At 46.3% G+C, this 13691-nt stretch overlaps 1 protein-coding gene across 1 annotated transcript in view; it reads left to right on the top strand.

Moving 5' to 3' along the window:
- LOC117742892 (peripheral-type benzodiazepine receptor-associated protein 1) overlaps positions 1-12148 on the top strand; it is a 47638-nt gene extending 35490 nt beyond the window's left edge. The window contains 10 exon segments of the mRNA XM_034550542.1: positions 584-842; positions 1574-1734; positions 2048-2412; positions 5005-5134; positions 5319-5414; positions 5416-5485; positions 7851-7978; positions 8089-8160; positions 8463-8582; positions 9067-12148. Of these exon segments, the coding sequence (XP_034406433.1) occupies positions 584-842; positions 1574-1734; positions 2048-2412; positions 5005-5134; positions 5319-5414; positions 5416-5485; positions 7851-7978; positions 8089-8160; positions 8463-8582; positions 9067-9429 (1764 nt within the window). The 3' untranslated portion in view covers positions 9430-12148.
- Positions 12149-13691: the final 1543 nt, after the last annotated feature.

Raw genomic sequence — 13691 nt, 5'->3', positions numbered from 1 at the left:
CTGGAGGTAATTGTAGTTTGACACAGATTATCTGCAGCATTGGGTAGCTCATGGGGACCCATGTACTTCAGAGCTTGAACAGCCGAGTCCTGCAATGTCCTTTGAATCTGAACACGCACATAAATGTTTTAGGCTGAATACCATTATCAGCTTTCTCCATCACAAATACTGTAAATGCCCGCTTAGAAAATTGTTTACATATTTCCCCTGAGAGTCATCTTGTGGTTTATGTTTCTATTCATGATAACTCTCTGTTGTATGGGTTCATTGCAAACAGGAGCTTGCTAATATGGCTAACCGTTAATGCTGCCAATTTGCCAACATGTACAACCAATATAGGCTAAGTGTGTTGCCCACCACTACCAAACTATTCAACCACGAATATCTAGAATGATTAGAATAGAAAGTTAATTAGTGTTGCGTGGACTATCTCTCTCGCCTTCAGGTAAAAGTGACCTCTGCGCCCACCTCACCACCTCAACCATCTCCGAGTAACAGGCAGCAGCAGCAGCAGCTGTGTTGGAGCAGCGCATAGACACCAACAGCCCCGGAATGATACGTCCTTGTCCCGTCTATGGTCGAGTTCTTCGAGGACCCCGGTGCCCATCTTGCGAGCCCTGAGTGCATCCCTACCCCGCCCAAAGCCCCGATCACAGACTTCCTTAATCCTCCAGACATTACCTTCACCGGCCGCCCAAGCGCTCGCCGCTGGAGTCCGAAGCCGAGGAGGAGCGAGAGAAATTCCCGCTTGGTGTCCATGGAGGAGTTCTTGAGACAGGACCAGGACCAGGAGCCAGCGTACTGTAGGACGCAGCAGGTCAGCAATGATTTCTTGGAAAATGGTTTACTGGTCACTACAATAATTAATATGTCACGTTTGCCCATCATCCTATTATTGGTTGAGCCCTCCAAGGGTGTTGTCTAATTCATTTGAATAGTCTAATTCACCAAACAAAAGGATAGTTTGTTGGGTTGTGTGAGGTTCTGATCACACTGATAGGCCATGCTGACCCTCACACTTTCAACCTTGATATAGATGATTATATATATGAAACATGTTAAATTGCATTCCATGTAGCTTCAAGACATCTTAAATTCAACTTGTTGAACCTGCAGAAACCCTAATTAAAATGTACCTATTTATTTGTTAAGTATGTGTTGCTTGAAAAGCAACTTGTTTAAATATCACCTTATCCTGATGGATTAATGGAGACAATGCATAATGCAACGTTTAGAGCATACATTTCTTGACTCTCGCATTAAGAAAGCCTCCATCATTATTAGTTCATAGATTTTTATCATATTTCAGTCAAGTCAGCTCTTACCAGCACTGTTCTCCAACGGTAAAAGCATCGGGCCAATGCCAGGCGGCTGTTGGCATGTATATATTATTAATACTGCTTTTTTCTTTTTTTTCTTTTTCAAGGGTGCATTTGTATCTGCAACATGTTATCGTTTAACCCGCAGATGTATTTGTTGTTTTATCTATATTTATAGGAAAGACTAATAAAGGGTTTCACATATCAGATAAATTGGATAGTTTGTTTCAGTTTGTTGACGTATGTTATTGCAGAAGTTACAGCCGAGGGCTTGTGGAGCCTCCCAGGTGAGTACCACGCAGACAACAGCCGGTCAGATCTGTCTGACATCCTGGAAGAGGAGGAGGAGGACTTCTACTCTGACCACCTCGGAGACCGCGCAGGAGCCCGGGGCTACATATTCAGAGCGAACAGGGTAAAGCAAAGAGTGCACTGCATGTTCTGTGGCCATTTGTGAGTTCTGCTTTTGAATGAAATATTATTCCTTCAGTTTGTCTTGCATAGTTAAGTCGTCATTCAGTGGCATTCTGTCATTTGTTTAATCATGCTTGATTGAGATTCTTCTTTCTTCTTTTTCTTTTTTCTTCTCCTTCCTCTTTTCTCTTTCCTTTGCAGGACCGGCTTGTCCTCTGCTTTGTCTGCACTTCCCTTATTTCACTGAACGATATGATTATCCCGTCCCTCCTTCACCAATCACCTCTTGGTTGCTTTGACCTTTGGCCGTGTAGTCGCGTCAGTTGGAGCCTTCAGACAGTGATGAGGAGGTGCTAGAGAGGATCCTTAAGTTGCCTGCTCAGGTCCAGGCAGCACAAGAGCTGTTCATCATTCCCGAGGTGACCGAAGAGGAAGATAGCAGTCAAGAGGAGCTTTCAACTCAGCCTTGGCCCAGGTCCGGCCACCGTGGCCCCAGAGAACTCGGAACGTTTTCACCGCGCCCCCCAGCATCACTCCAACCCACACCCACACTTCCCCCCCTCACCATCACCACCACAACAGGGAGTCCCAGATCCCTGACCAAAGAGCCTTTACTCAGGCAGGTCAAGCCGAAGACGCAGCACAGGGTGCACTACGCAGACACCGTTGACACCATCAAGTTATCCTGAAGATCAAGGACCTGAGTTTCTATGAGGGTCCCACAAGCAGGCGGACCCGCTGTCCTCACCCAGCTGACCCCCACCAAAGAGAGATCACTGCTCAGAGGGCTAGGGGACCGCCTTAGGAGGGAGGCCATGCTCAGGAGTCAGATGGCTGTCGCCGCGGCAGCCGACCCCGGCCATGGTCCCAAACCCGCCAAGACCCTACCTGGTCAGCAAAACGGTGCAGGCTCTGAGGCCGCATATCGGTCACGGGGAAGAGATTGACGTGGACCTACGGCACCGATGACAACGACAGCCCCCGGGGAGGTAGGGATGGAGCCGATGAGATCCGAGTGGTGGGTAGAAGGGGCTCAAACGGAGCACAGCAGACCTGCTCACCCGCCGGGGGCTGCAGGCGGACTTCGCCGGTAAATGTTGCTGCAGTGCCAGCTGCAATGTTTTCCCAGCCCCCTCCTCTCCCCTGTACAGTAGCAGCGTAGATCTGACCCTCTGAGTGCTTTAGTGGATATCACTTAACTCCATCGATCTGTAGACGGCTACGTTTTCCATCATCACCGCTGCAGTGGACAGAGGGACGTTCGGTAGCACAATTTGTGTGGCATATTTTGCTGTTTTAAAAGCGGGAAAAGAATACAGTTTATTAAGCCCATCATCACCCAGTTGCTTCAGACTGTTATTTGTAACCCAAGTGTCGCTCACGTTGTTCTCCCTCTGTCTAACTGCACTACTTCCTGTCTCGTTCATTGTTTTTCCCACACCTTGAAAAGCCACTCGGCTCTTGTCTTTAAGCAGTCTGGCCTCATCCTGCATTAGCTTACAGTGGTTGTGCTTTGGTCTGTATCCGCTAACACCACCATAGTGGTTTCCAACAGTCGGATGTTGACTCGTGGGGTTGGATGAAGTTTCAATCGCTACTGAAATAAGTAACAATTGAAATGGATTATCATTAGTTTAAGCATTAAATGATTGAATATTGTTTAAGAAAATGAACGGCTGCATTTGCAGAATGAACCCTGAGGTGATTGTGTTTCTGTATTCGAGGGTTTCTTTTATTGTCTCGTTTCTTTTGCTGCATGGCGAGCAGGAGTCCAGCCAAATCCAGGCAGGTCCATCGTGGGGAGCCCAGGCCGAGCTCTCTTCGAAACCAGCCTGCTCGCAGTCCAGGCAACTCAAAGGTCAGAGACTCTTTTCCTCTTTTGGCTTCTTGTTTCCTCCGTGTCTCTCTCTCTCTCTCTCTCTCTCTCTCTCTCTCATCTCTCTCTCTCTCTCTCTCTCTCTCTCTCCTCATTCCTCTCTTCATCTCTCTCTCTCTCTCTCTCTCTCTACTAAAGCGGGCCAGCGGTCTGATGCCGACACACCTGGGCCTTTCTGTTGGCAAGGCCCCCTCTCTCACACGATGCTAGTCAGATTAGCACTTGTTAGGGAGGAGGGGAGGGGGGGGGTCAGGGTGGAGGAGGCGCTGTAGCTGCAGAGAAGAAGTGAGGAGAGCCTGCTAAGCTGAGAACCGGCTTAACTCAAAGTGGCTTGTCATGACAGGAGGAAGTGACAGACATTAAAATAGTAACCTCGGTTAGCCGGCAAAGGGCCTGCCGAGTGATGAGCGCCCTTCTCTCTCCGCCTCCACGGCCTATCTTTCTTCTCAGCCGCTGATGCAATGAACTGCACACTTGTTTTATAAACCTAACCTGTCGGGTATGTGTGTGGGTGTACAGTTTGCTACACACACACACACGCACACATCACAAAAGCATACGAGCACACGTGTGCGCAGATAGAGGAAGGGAGCAGGGACTGGAAAATCAGTAGAGGATGTGAAAGTGTGCAAGTTGGCTGCCTGTGACTTTGCCACAGATGGGCTGATATTCCCTAATGAGATAAGAGAACACGTCAAGTAGGCTACAGTGGCAGTGCCTTGAGCCACACCGGTGTCACACCTCTCGTCACTGGTGGAGTAGGCGAGAGGCGTGACACCATTTACAAGCTGCTTTGCACAAAGCTGTGATGTTGCACCTTTTAATATTGGTGGTGTGTTGTTTTTTTACTTTTTTTTTTGCGCCTGTGTTGTAGGTAAACTTCAGAAGAGAGGGTGGGTCAAACGCAGTGGGTGTTCCCTGGTGCTCTTGCTGCAGATCATGAACGGGTGCACATTTGTCCAAACGCTCACACGGCTTAGGATCAGTGGTTTAGCTTGATTACCTCTTTTAAAGACATGCATGTGCTCTCCGAGCACTCTTCAATGCAGCGCAGCAGTTGGTGGGGGTGTGGGGGGAGGGGCGAGCTGGCCTTGCTATTTGCAGAGGCTCATTGCGTGGCGTCGTGACAATATATTGTCACAAAGAGTCAGGAAGGGAGTCACACACACACCACTTCCATTAATTGAAAATGAAATGTAACTGGAGACTGAACCACTTAAAAGATGTTGTAGTTGCCAGTAAATACAGCCCCAATAACCAGAGCTCTCCACGCTGCACTTGTGAAATGGTCTCCGGAGAACAAGCGCCATTTGATTTCATACATCCGGTACCAAATGCACCTGGAATGAAGTATTGTGTGTTTGCCTGTGTGCGCGCTTGCAGGTGATGGTGATTCCCAAAGATCAAAAGAGACGGAGACATACGTATCTTTGTGGCCCTCTTCCCTTATGATCCTGCCTCTATGTCACCCAATCCTGACGCTGCCGAGGAGGAGCTGCCCTTTACTGAAGGACAGATCATCAAAGTATGTCCCCACACCGCTCCGACGCTGCCTCCACAATCATGCACGCTGTGTACATCGGTCTCCCATGAGTCATTTTGAACCCCCCACTGTAACGTTGATGTACTGTGTGGTATTTAGTATGAAGCAAAATATTGCATGTGTGTGCTCCACGTCAGGAGATACATTTTTACACTCCTCTCCTCAGGTTTACGGAGATAAAGACGCAGACGGGTTCTACCGAGGGGAGTGCGCCGGTCACCTGGGCTACGTGCCGTGCAACATGGTGTCTGAGATCCAGGTTGGAGGATGAGGAGACCCGGCAGCAGCTACTGCGACAGGGCTTCTTGTCCACGGCGGCCTCCATGGAGAGATAGGTAGGTGAAGCTGTCTGAAGACGTGCCTGTAGGCAGATTAGGACCAACGGTCTGTTCTGTGTAAGTTGTAATCATGTTGTGTGGTACAGTACACACCCTTTACCATAGGTGTACATTGTGTAATGTTCTACTCGTTATATATCGCCGCTGTTTGTGTTTTAAAGTGGTAAGTGAAAATAGCAGCACAAGTGTTGCACATTTCTCATTGTCCTTGTCTTCAAACTGTCCTGCTGTGTAAAGTCATATTTATTTGTCTGCAGTTAAACAACGAAAGCTTTTTTTCCCCCTCCAGATGAGAGGAGGAGATGTAAAAGCTGTTGACCTGTTGACCAGCACAAAGAGAGCTCTGTTGAACTCGAATGAATTCCAAACTGTCCCTCGTGGCATTTCTTTGTATGTAGTGCACAGAAAGCACAACCATCTAATCTCAGTCCCTTCGCTCTCGAGCAGGCGTCTCCTAGAGAACACAAACTGAAGACAAGTGTTTGCCCGTGGCGAGTCGAGCTGACACTTTGCTTCTGTTTCCTGCTTTGCACCAGAGCGGTATAACTGCAGATGGTTTAACCTTTTCACTTTCACTTGTTCTCAGTGCTGTGTCTGCTGGTCACTTTTTTTTTTTAATTGCTCTTCGCTGGCTTCTCATTGTCTACTTTGTCTGGTCTGCTTCTCTCAAACAATTGCACCTCTGTTTCTTTTTGGTTTCATTTTTTTTTATTTTCATTTGTTTGTTGTTGGTTTTCCCTTCTAAAACTCCATAAAGGCACTCGCACACACGCACAGCTTCCCCGTCGCCCCGTTCCACCGCCGAAACCGAGACGATCCAAGAAAGGTGTGTCTCGCTGCTGATTGCGGCTTCCCACCTCCCGCCTCTATTCTCTCCTCTGGTTTGCTTCTCTTTCTCTTTCTGTCTCTTTCACTTTTGCTCTTTCAGTGCTTCTCACACGACCAGGGGGGATTTGTAGGTCAGCTACTGTAGTCCTGAATTCAGACAGCTGGTAGAGCATTAGCACCATGAAAACTCATTCTATAATCGAGCCGTAGAGTTCCACTTTCTTTTAAAGTGACATCGGCTCTTCAGAGTAATTTGATCTCTTCACAGTTTAACCTTTTATGATTTTTGTGAAAAGGCACATCCAGTACTGAGTCAGTCCTGTCCGCTTAATATTCATGTCACACATTGCAGACAAAGCAGCAGAATTTGGCGTTTATGGTCGTACCGAATAGTCCAAATTCCTCCCACCGCGGGTGGGAGGCCTGTAGTAAAGTCTAGCAGAAATCTAACAGCACCATCAATCATATTTATATATAACTTTCTAAGCTTCATATGTAAACATAATATAAAACAAAGACATTCGGTACAGCCCTAGTGGCAGTATTCTGCTCTGATGTCACATGATTACATGACCACCTAAAGGTCTCTTGCTGAGGCATCCATCCCCTCTGATCTCCATCTGTGACTTTGTGTGATGACTGAGACTTCAGACAGGATTACTCTTTGGGCTTTTGGGTCTGGTATCATTCTGTGTTTGTTACTGTGCTCTCTCCCCCCCACCCCAATCCCACCCCACCCCACCCCACCCACCCCCTCTCATCCAGTGGAGTCTGCCGCACTCTTGGAGGAGAGCGTAGACTCCTCCAGCCAAGGTTTGTAGTTGGCACGTTGCATGACGACCCTTTCTCCGTCCACTGGAGGACAGCATGTGTTTACTTACTATTTCATGCATTTGCGTGCCATTTGTGAGCTTTTCGTTATTCGTTGGACTGCTGATAACGTCACAGCTCACCTTCATGCATCCTTATTCGGGACTGTTTGATTATTTAGGGGTTTAATGAAGAATCGTACCTTTTCAAAGATCCTCAATGACAGACCAAAACAGAATGCAGGTTCCTTGTGTTGTAAAGAATAATAGAACAATTCAGTGTCAAAATTACATTACACAAAAACATGGGAAAATAGGGTGCCGGTTTAAAAATACAGACGTTTACTTTTCATTTCTTCATTAACCCCCAGTTATACATGTCAAGCAGTCCCTTCTCCTAACTCCCCTTTTCATTTCACAGTTCAACGTGGCGTCATTTAATCATTAAACCATTTCTGTTGTCTTCACTTTTACAGCCCGAGGAGCTTTTTCCAATGAAAATAAAAATGCTAACTCTCACTCCTAATGTCTAATTGTCTTACTTCCATGCGTGTGACTGCAGTGGTGTGACTTTTCCTCAGCTTAGCATGCCGCTGAGTGGGTCGGCCACGCAGACGATGAGCTGCATGCTGATGAGCTGATTGTAATTGCAGAGAGGCGTTACTCCTCTTATTATCAGGATGTCAGACTGTAACGTTTGCCCTCTCCATGTTTGACTGACAGATCCCAGCCTGCCCGCCGCCGCCGCCGCGGCTCCAGCAGCTATGGGCATCCCGGCCCCAGGAGCACGCAAGATGGTCGCCATCTTTGATTATGACCCACGAGAGAGCTCCCCCAACACTGACATCGAGGTCAGACATGCATAATATCTTCTCTTTTCTTTTATTCCCAGACACGGCACGATATGTGCGGTGGTGGTTTTTGCTCATTATCTGCCTGTTTTTTTCATGACTGGATTCAGGCTGAGCTGACCTTCAGTGCCGGAGACATCATCCACGTGTTTGGTGACATGGACGAAGATGGCTTCTTCTACGTGAGTGTTAACGTGACTCTAGAATTCGGAGTTCATTGCTACGTCTTAGTGACAATCCGTTTTTCTGCTGTCCGTCCTAAAATAGTGTTTTGCCATTTATTCTTGAAGCCCAATTTCACATCGTCATATCAACAGTCTAAAATCTATTACATGAACTGTGATGTATGACAGCCTGTGATGTTAGGAACCTGGATCCGTCAACATTTTAGCTTGAAACTTTACTTTCATGATGAATCGATTTATTGACATATTTGTCAATTGCGGCGTATGGGTTGTTAAAAGGCGCCCTCATGTCCTCACAGGGAGACTTGAATGGACACAGCGGCTTGGTGCCCTCCAACTTCCTGCAGGCCGTCCCAGAGGACGCTCCGGCCAAAGCCCTCTCTGCTCAGCCTGCACCAGAACCCAGGAGAGAATCACAGGTGGCTTAGAGCGTCTGTCCCATCTAGCATGCTCTCCTGTGGGAATACGTTCACAAATCACTGCCTGCAAAAGTTATTTTTGACTTATTCCTTTTTCATGCATTTTTGGTTGCGGTGACTTTCTGTTGTGTTTCTTTAATCTTGCCCTGTCGCATTTCTTTCGCCCCGCTGTTTCCTGCATGGCCTTTTGCAGAAGCAGAAGCGAAGTGTACACTTTGAGACTTGATCGTAAGTGTTTTCAGATCGGAGTATAGCGGCTCAGTGATCACTAGTGTCCCCGTTTATGTCTTTTTCCCTCCGCCTTACCTGTGGTCCTGCACTGCTTATTTGTGTAGAACCTGAACCTACCGATGGTTTTAGTTCATCAAAACAAGAAGCGGAGCTCTCAGATCCCCTGTGCGTGTCCTATCCTTGTATTTCCCTTTTGGTCTTAGCTTTAGATATTTGGCGTGTTGGTTCTTAAAGTCTGACTCTCTTCCTGAAGGGTACCCGGACGACTTCCACGGAGCCACAAGGACCCGGGCCCTCGACCCCAGAAGAGGCTTCGTACCCACAAACAGAAACTCCTTTCCCAGACCCAACAGACCAGACTGACCCACCACCCAAACTGGCCCCCGCTGCATGCCCCGCGTCAGACCTGGACCCTGCACCAGACCCCGTTCCGGGACCTGCTCCGGGGCCTGCTCTGGGTCCAGCAGCAGCGGGGGCCTGCTGCTCCCCCCCGGCCCCCCTCCCAGCAGACAGCCCGACGCAGACGGACCGCTCTGCACAGGGCAAGAAGAAGAAAAGCTTTTTCTCTAAAGGCAAGAAGCTGTTCAAAAAGCTGGGATCCAGCAAGAAAGACTGAGTCAGCAGTTGTGGCTCAGAATACTCGCGTCACATTGAAAGCACTTTTTCTATCCTCACCGTGAGTCTCGGTTGGTAGCCGGTGCGGTTCGGCCATCGGATCTCATAGCCGTTGCTCCAGCCGTCAGTAATTCTACATTTGCCTTAGAGCACTGCTAGCAGCTGTTAAATATTGGAGTCCATCAACATACTGCTTACAGCATCACACTGGCATGTTGAAGTGCATGTTGAAGTGTGCAAACACCAGTATACTCTCTAAATACTACCTAACGAAGCATTTGCAAAAATGTGAAGCTCGACACAAACCACTTAGTTGTCTCTTAATGGATCGGTTATATTTAGAACAACTAGGAACCGAGCGATGTTGAACAGCGGGCCCGACTCCAGCCCGGTTCAGACGCAGCTAATTAAATATTAGCTCTAATGTTCATGTACTGGTGCCACTTTATTTATTTGAGGCAAACGAACAGAAGCAGCAGCAGCCTGTCTCTTCCTCTGTGTGACTATGAATGCACATCGCATACCCTGTGTTTCTCGTTTTTAAGTATTTACACAGTACTTTGTACAGAACAGGATATTTATTTCGTAAAACCTAACCTACTCCACATTGCATGAAGTGACATCGGGGCAGAAGGTTTAGTCATTTAGAGCCGAGATGATCCGTGTAGGTTAGATCGAGCTAGTTATGGGGTGTCGAGGTTAACAGTAGAGATTGTTTATCGAAGGTAAAGAATGCGAAGAGTTACCCTTCTTTTGTGTGTGTGTGTGTGTGTGTGTGTGTGTGTGTCCACTGATGAGACTGAAAACAAGATGCCTCTGGTCATCAATAAGCTCTGTTAGCTAATAGTGCTGCAGCGAATGATAATTATTAAGTCATTATCGATTAATGAATTAATCGTTTGACCTGTAAAACATAAAAATCTGTCATGGGATGTCTTGTTTTGTTCCACCAACTGTTCGAAGATAAGCAATTTATTATGATGTAGAGAACAAAGGAAATTCTCTTATTTGAGAACCTAAAATATTTTGTGCATTTTCTTAATTGATGATCGTTTTTCAAAAATAATTGCCAATACATTTTCCCTCCATCAACTAATCCAGGGGTTTTCAAAGTCTGACAGGACAGTGTGCCCCGCCCCCTTGATCAAAATCAATAAACCCCACCCTGCTCCCAAATAGTTTGATTTTATTATAAATATGTGTATAAGATGAATAGAGGAGACTGAGTGTTACAGGAATATAAGAACCATGTCGAGCCATAGCGCTGTCAAAGAACTATTGGAAAAAGTTCATTAGTATGGCCTTTTGTCTCTTATTATTATTATTATTGTTCTGTTTTAGGGGGATAATTGTGCTCTAATGTTTGGAACTGCATGTCCTATGATCTATGATTGTAGGGGCTTCAGGGGATGTAAACATGTATAATGTTGCCACAGGGTCAACGACTTCGCTGCGGGCTACACATTTAATAATGCCCTATTTTTTTAGCCCATATTTGTTGGTGGACAGTTTGAAGACCTCTGGACTAGCCCTCGCTAATTAATACTCCAAAATCACAATACTCAAAGTAAAGTGTGTGTGTGTGTGTGTGTGTGTGCATGTGTGTGCATTGAGTCAGACAGGCTGAGTTTATTGTGTCCACACATTTGCATCAGAACATTTTAGACTTTGGGTGAAGCTAAATAACGACTTGAGCAATATTGCGCGTTGTGCTCTGCAATACTAATAATACACAAAATAGAAGCATTGTGCATCTTGTTGTGCGACGGCTTGCTTCAGGATGGAGTAAAGCTCTTCGGTGTGCGGCCCTTAGTATTGAGCGCATTAGTCCTGTTAGCGGTGCGACGCGGGGCTGTTGGGTAACTTCTCAGGTTTTCACTTGTAGTTTCTTCTCAGATGCTGAGCCACCCGTTGACTCCGGCTGTTGAAAACTGCAGGATTATGCCAAAATCGTAGGTGCTTTGCCGGTTACCGTAGCGACGAGAGGCCGAGCATCCGGCAGCGGGGTGGGGGGGTTGTTCTGTGGCTAATCCGACTCGAAGCGCGGAGCTTCGCCTTTTGAAGGTCAGACCTGATTTCACACCCGATGACACAAGTCGGAGGCAAATAATAATTGTTTTCTTCTTTAATGTTCTGAATGTTTTAATTGTTTGTCAGCGTTACATAAAGGGAGCATGACGATGCCAAGAGCCACGGGAGGGCGGGTCGACAAAGACACTTTAGAGAGCCGGGACGGAGGCAACACTGAGGCTGTGTTTTTATTTATTTATTTATTTCTCATCTTTTCTTTTTGTTTATTTTTCTCAAAGACGGTCGAATGCTCAAAAGTTGCCGAAATGTACAGCGAATATTTGTACCGCTCCTGTATTTGACGGCCTTCAATGCACAAGTTTTTCTTCTTCCCGCTGTGTAGTGAGTACTGTTGACTGAATAGGACCTCGGCCCATATAGTGTTTTAGTTGATCATATTTAGCCTTACAAGAAGACCTTGTTTAGTCTTAATATGTTGTTTACAGGATGTTCATTGACTGCATGCATACCAATGTCGTACCCATGTTCGGCCTTATTTATGTTACTGCTCATATTTATGTTTTTCCAGGGCGGACCTGTCTACAATGTTTGAGTTGTAGATTGTCAATGCAGTGGAAAAGAAGCTGTGTGTGTATATAATGAACAGTGTTGGACTTGTGGCATATTTTCATAAAGCGCGGTAAACTTTTCTTTTCTTTTTTTTCTTTTCTTTTCTTTTTTTTTTTTCCTGACCTTCATTCATTGTTTTTAAGTGGAAGATTTACCTTTTTATATGTTCATGTTTTTATTACCCCTTTGGAAGCTCATGTGTAAATATGTTTTGTTAATATTGTTTTTCAGAATTTTCTTTTATTTCTCTTTTTTTTTTTGCATGTCCAGCCATGTGGGTGGAGGACCAGTAACTGAAGATGTTGTACACAGAGGACTCGACTCGTTGACTTGAAATTGTGATGGTTTTGTTTCCATATGGATCTTTTTACAGGAATAAAGTATGTATATTTTCACAGAAACACAGTGTGTGTGATGCTTGCGGTTTGCCTGGAACACAGAAGTTGACACCAGGTACTTTTTTTACATGTTCATCTTTATTGCACATTTATTATATTATTATATGTACATTACTCTCAATTCTCCGTTTGTTTGTTTTTCAGGAATGAATTCTAAAATGGAGGAAAAGGGTTGCGAGCTTCGCTCCGCGCCGCACGCCGCCCATGTGAACGGGGGCCGCCTGGGGCAACACTCTGGGCGGCGCGTGGCTTCGTGAGACAAAAGCAGCTTCCTCTTTTGTGACTTCCTGCGCGGGGCTCCACGCGGTGGCCCCTCCTCTCGCTCTCCCCTGAAGCCAACAGTACACTCATCCATAAAGTAGGAAACACTACACTGTGGCGATGAGTTTAGTAGTGCTTTCTACTTTATGGATGACTGCACTGTACGTCCACTGCTCGGCATCCGGCGTCTTCTGCTGCGCACACACACACACACACACACACACACACACCAACCCCTCCCCACCACCAAACTGAAACTTCTCGTCTCAACGCTCCAGCAGAACGCACTTGAAGGTCAAACCACAAAAGAAACCTCCCACTTCCTGCTTTGCCTTGAAACATTTGCATGAGTGTTTTTTTTTTTTTTTATCCAAGTGAGGCCTGTTTTTTGTGCAAGACAAAAATCACCCAAAAGGCCCCACCCGAGGGCCTCGAGCCGCCCCTCGGTGCGGCGTTTGAGGCAAAAGTCTGAAGTAACCCGCCTGCCGGAGGAAGCGCTATCTTGAGGAAGCCATTTTGGCGGCCATGAGTAAGCTTTTCTGCCCGAGCTTTGTACCTTCTAAAGTCTTGGAAAAGGACGGCAGACATCAGTTGAGAGACAGATTGAAGCAGATAAAACGATCCAGTCGATACATTAGACACTCAAACAAATAAATAATATTACAGCAGCAAAAGAAAAGAAGGAGAAAAAAAAGAGAACGTTCATTTTTAAGTACAAAATTCCCAAAAATGGATCTCTGAATAGAGGTCACTTGAGTAAAGGTTAAAAAGAAATGCGTTAATGACGTCAAAAATATTTCTTTATCCAACAGATAAAAAGCTCCTTTTTCTTTTTACCACGTCGACACAAATAGTTCAGGCGTTAAATACTCGACGGCGTCCAGCATACGTTACCTCAACCTCCGTTTCTTTCCTGCTGGTTCCAAGTGCCGGCGGTCCGAGCAGCCGCTCACAGGTGTCTTCA

The sequence above is a fragment of the Cyclopterus lumpus genome, chromosome 14 (genome assembly GCF_009769545.1).
Source record: "Cyclopterus lumpus isolate fCycLum1 chromosome 14, fCycLum1.pri, whole genome shotgun sequence".
NCBI classification, from domain to species: Eukaryota; Metazoa; Chordata; class Actinopteri; order Perciformes; family Cyclopteridae; genus Cyclopterus; species Cyclopterus lumpus.
Note: the sequence above shows the minus strand (reverse complement) of the source record. Positions and strands in the feature narration are given on the sequence as shown.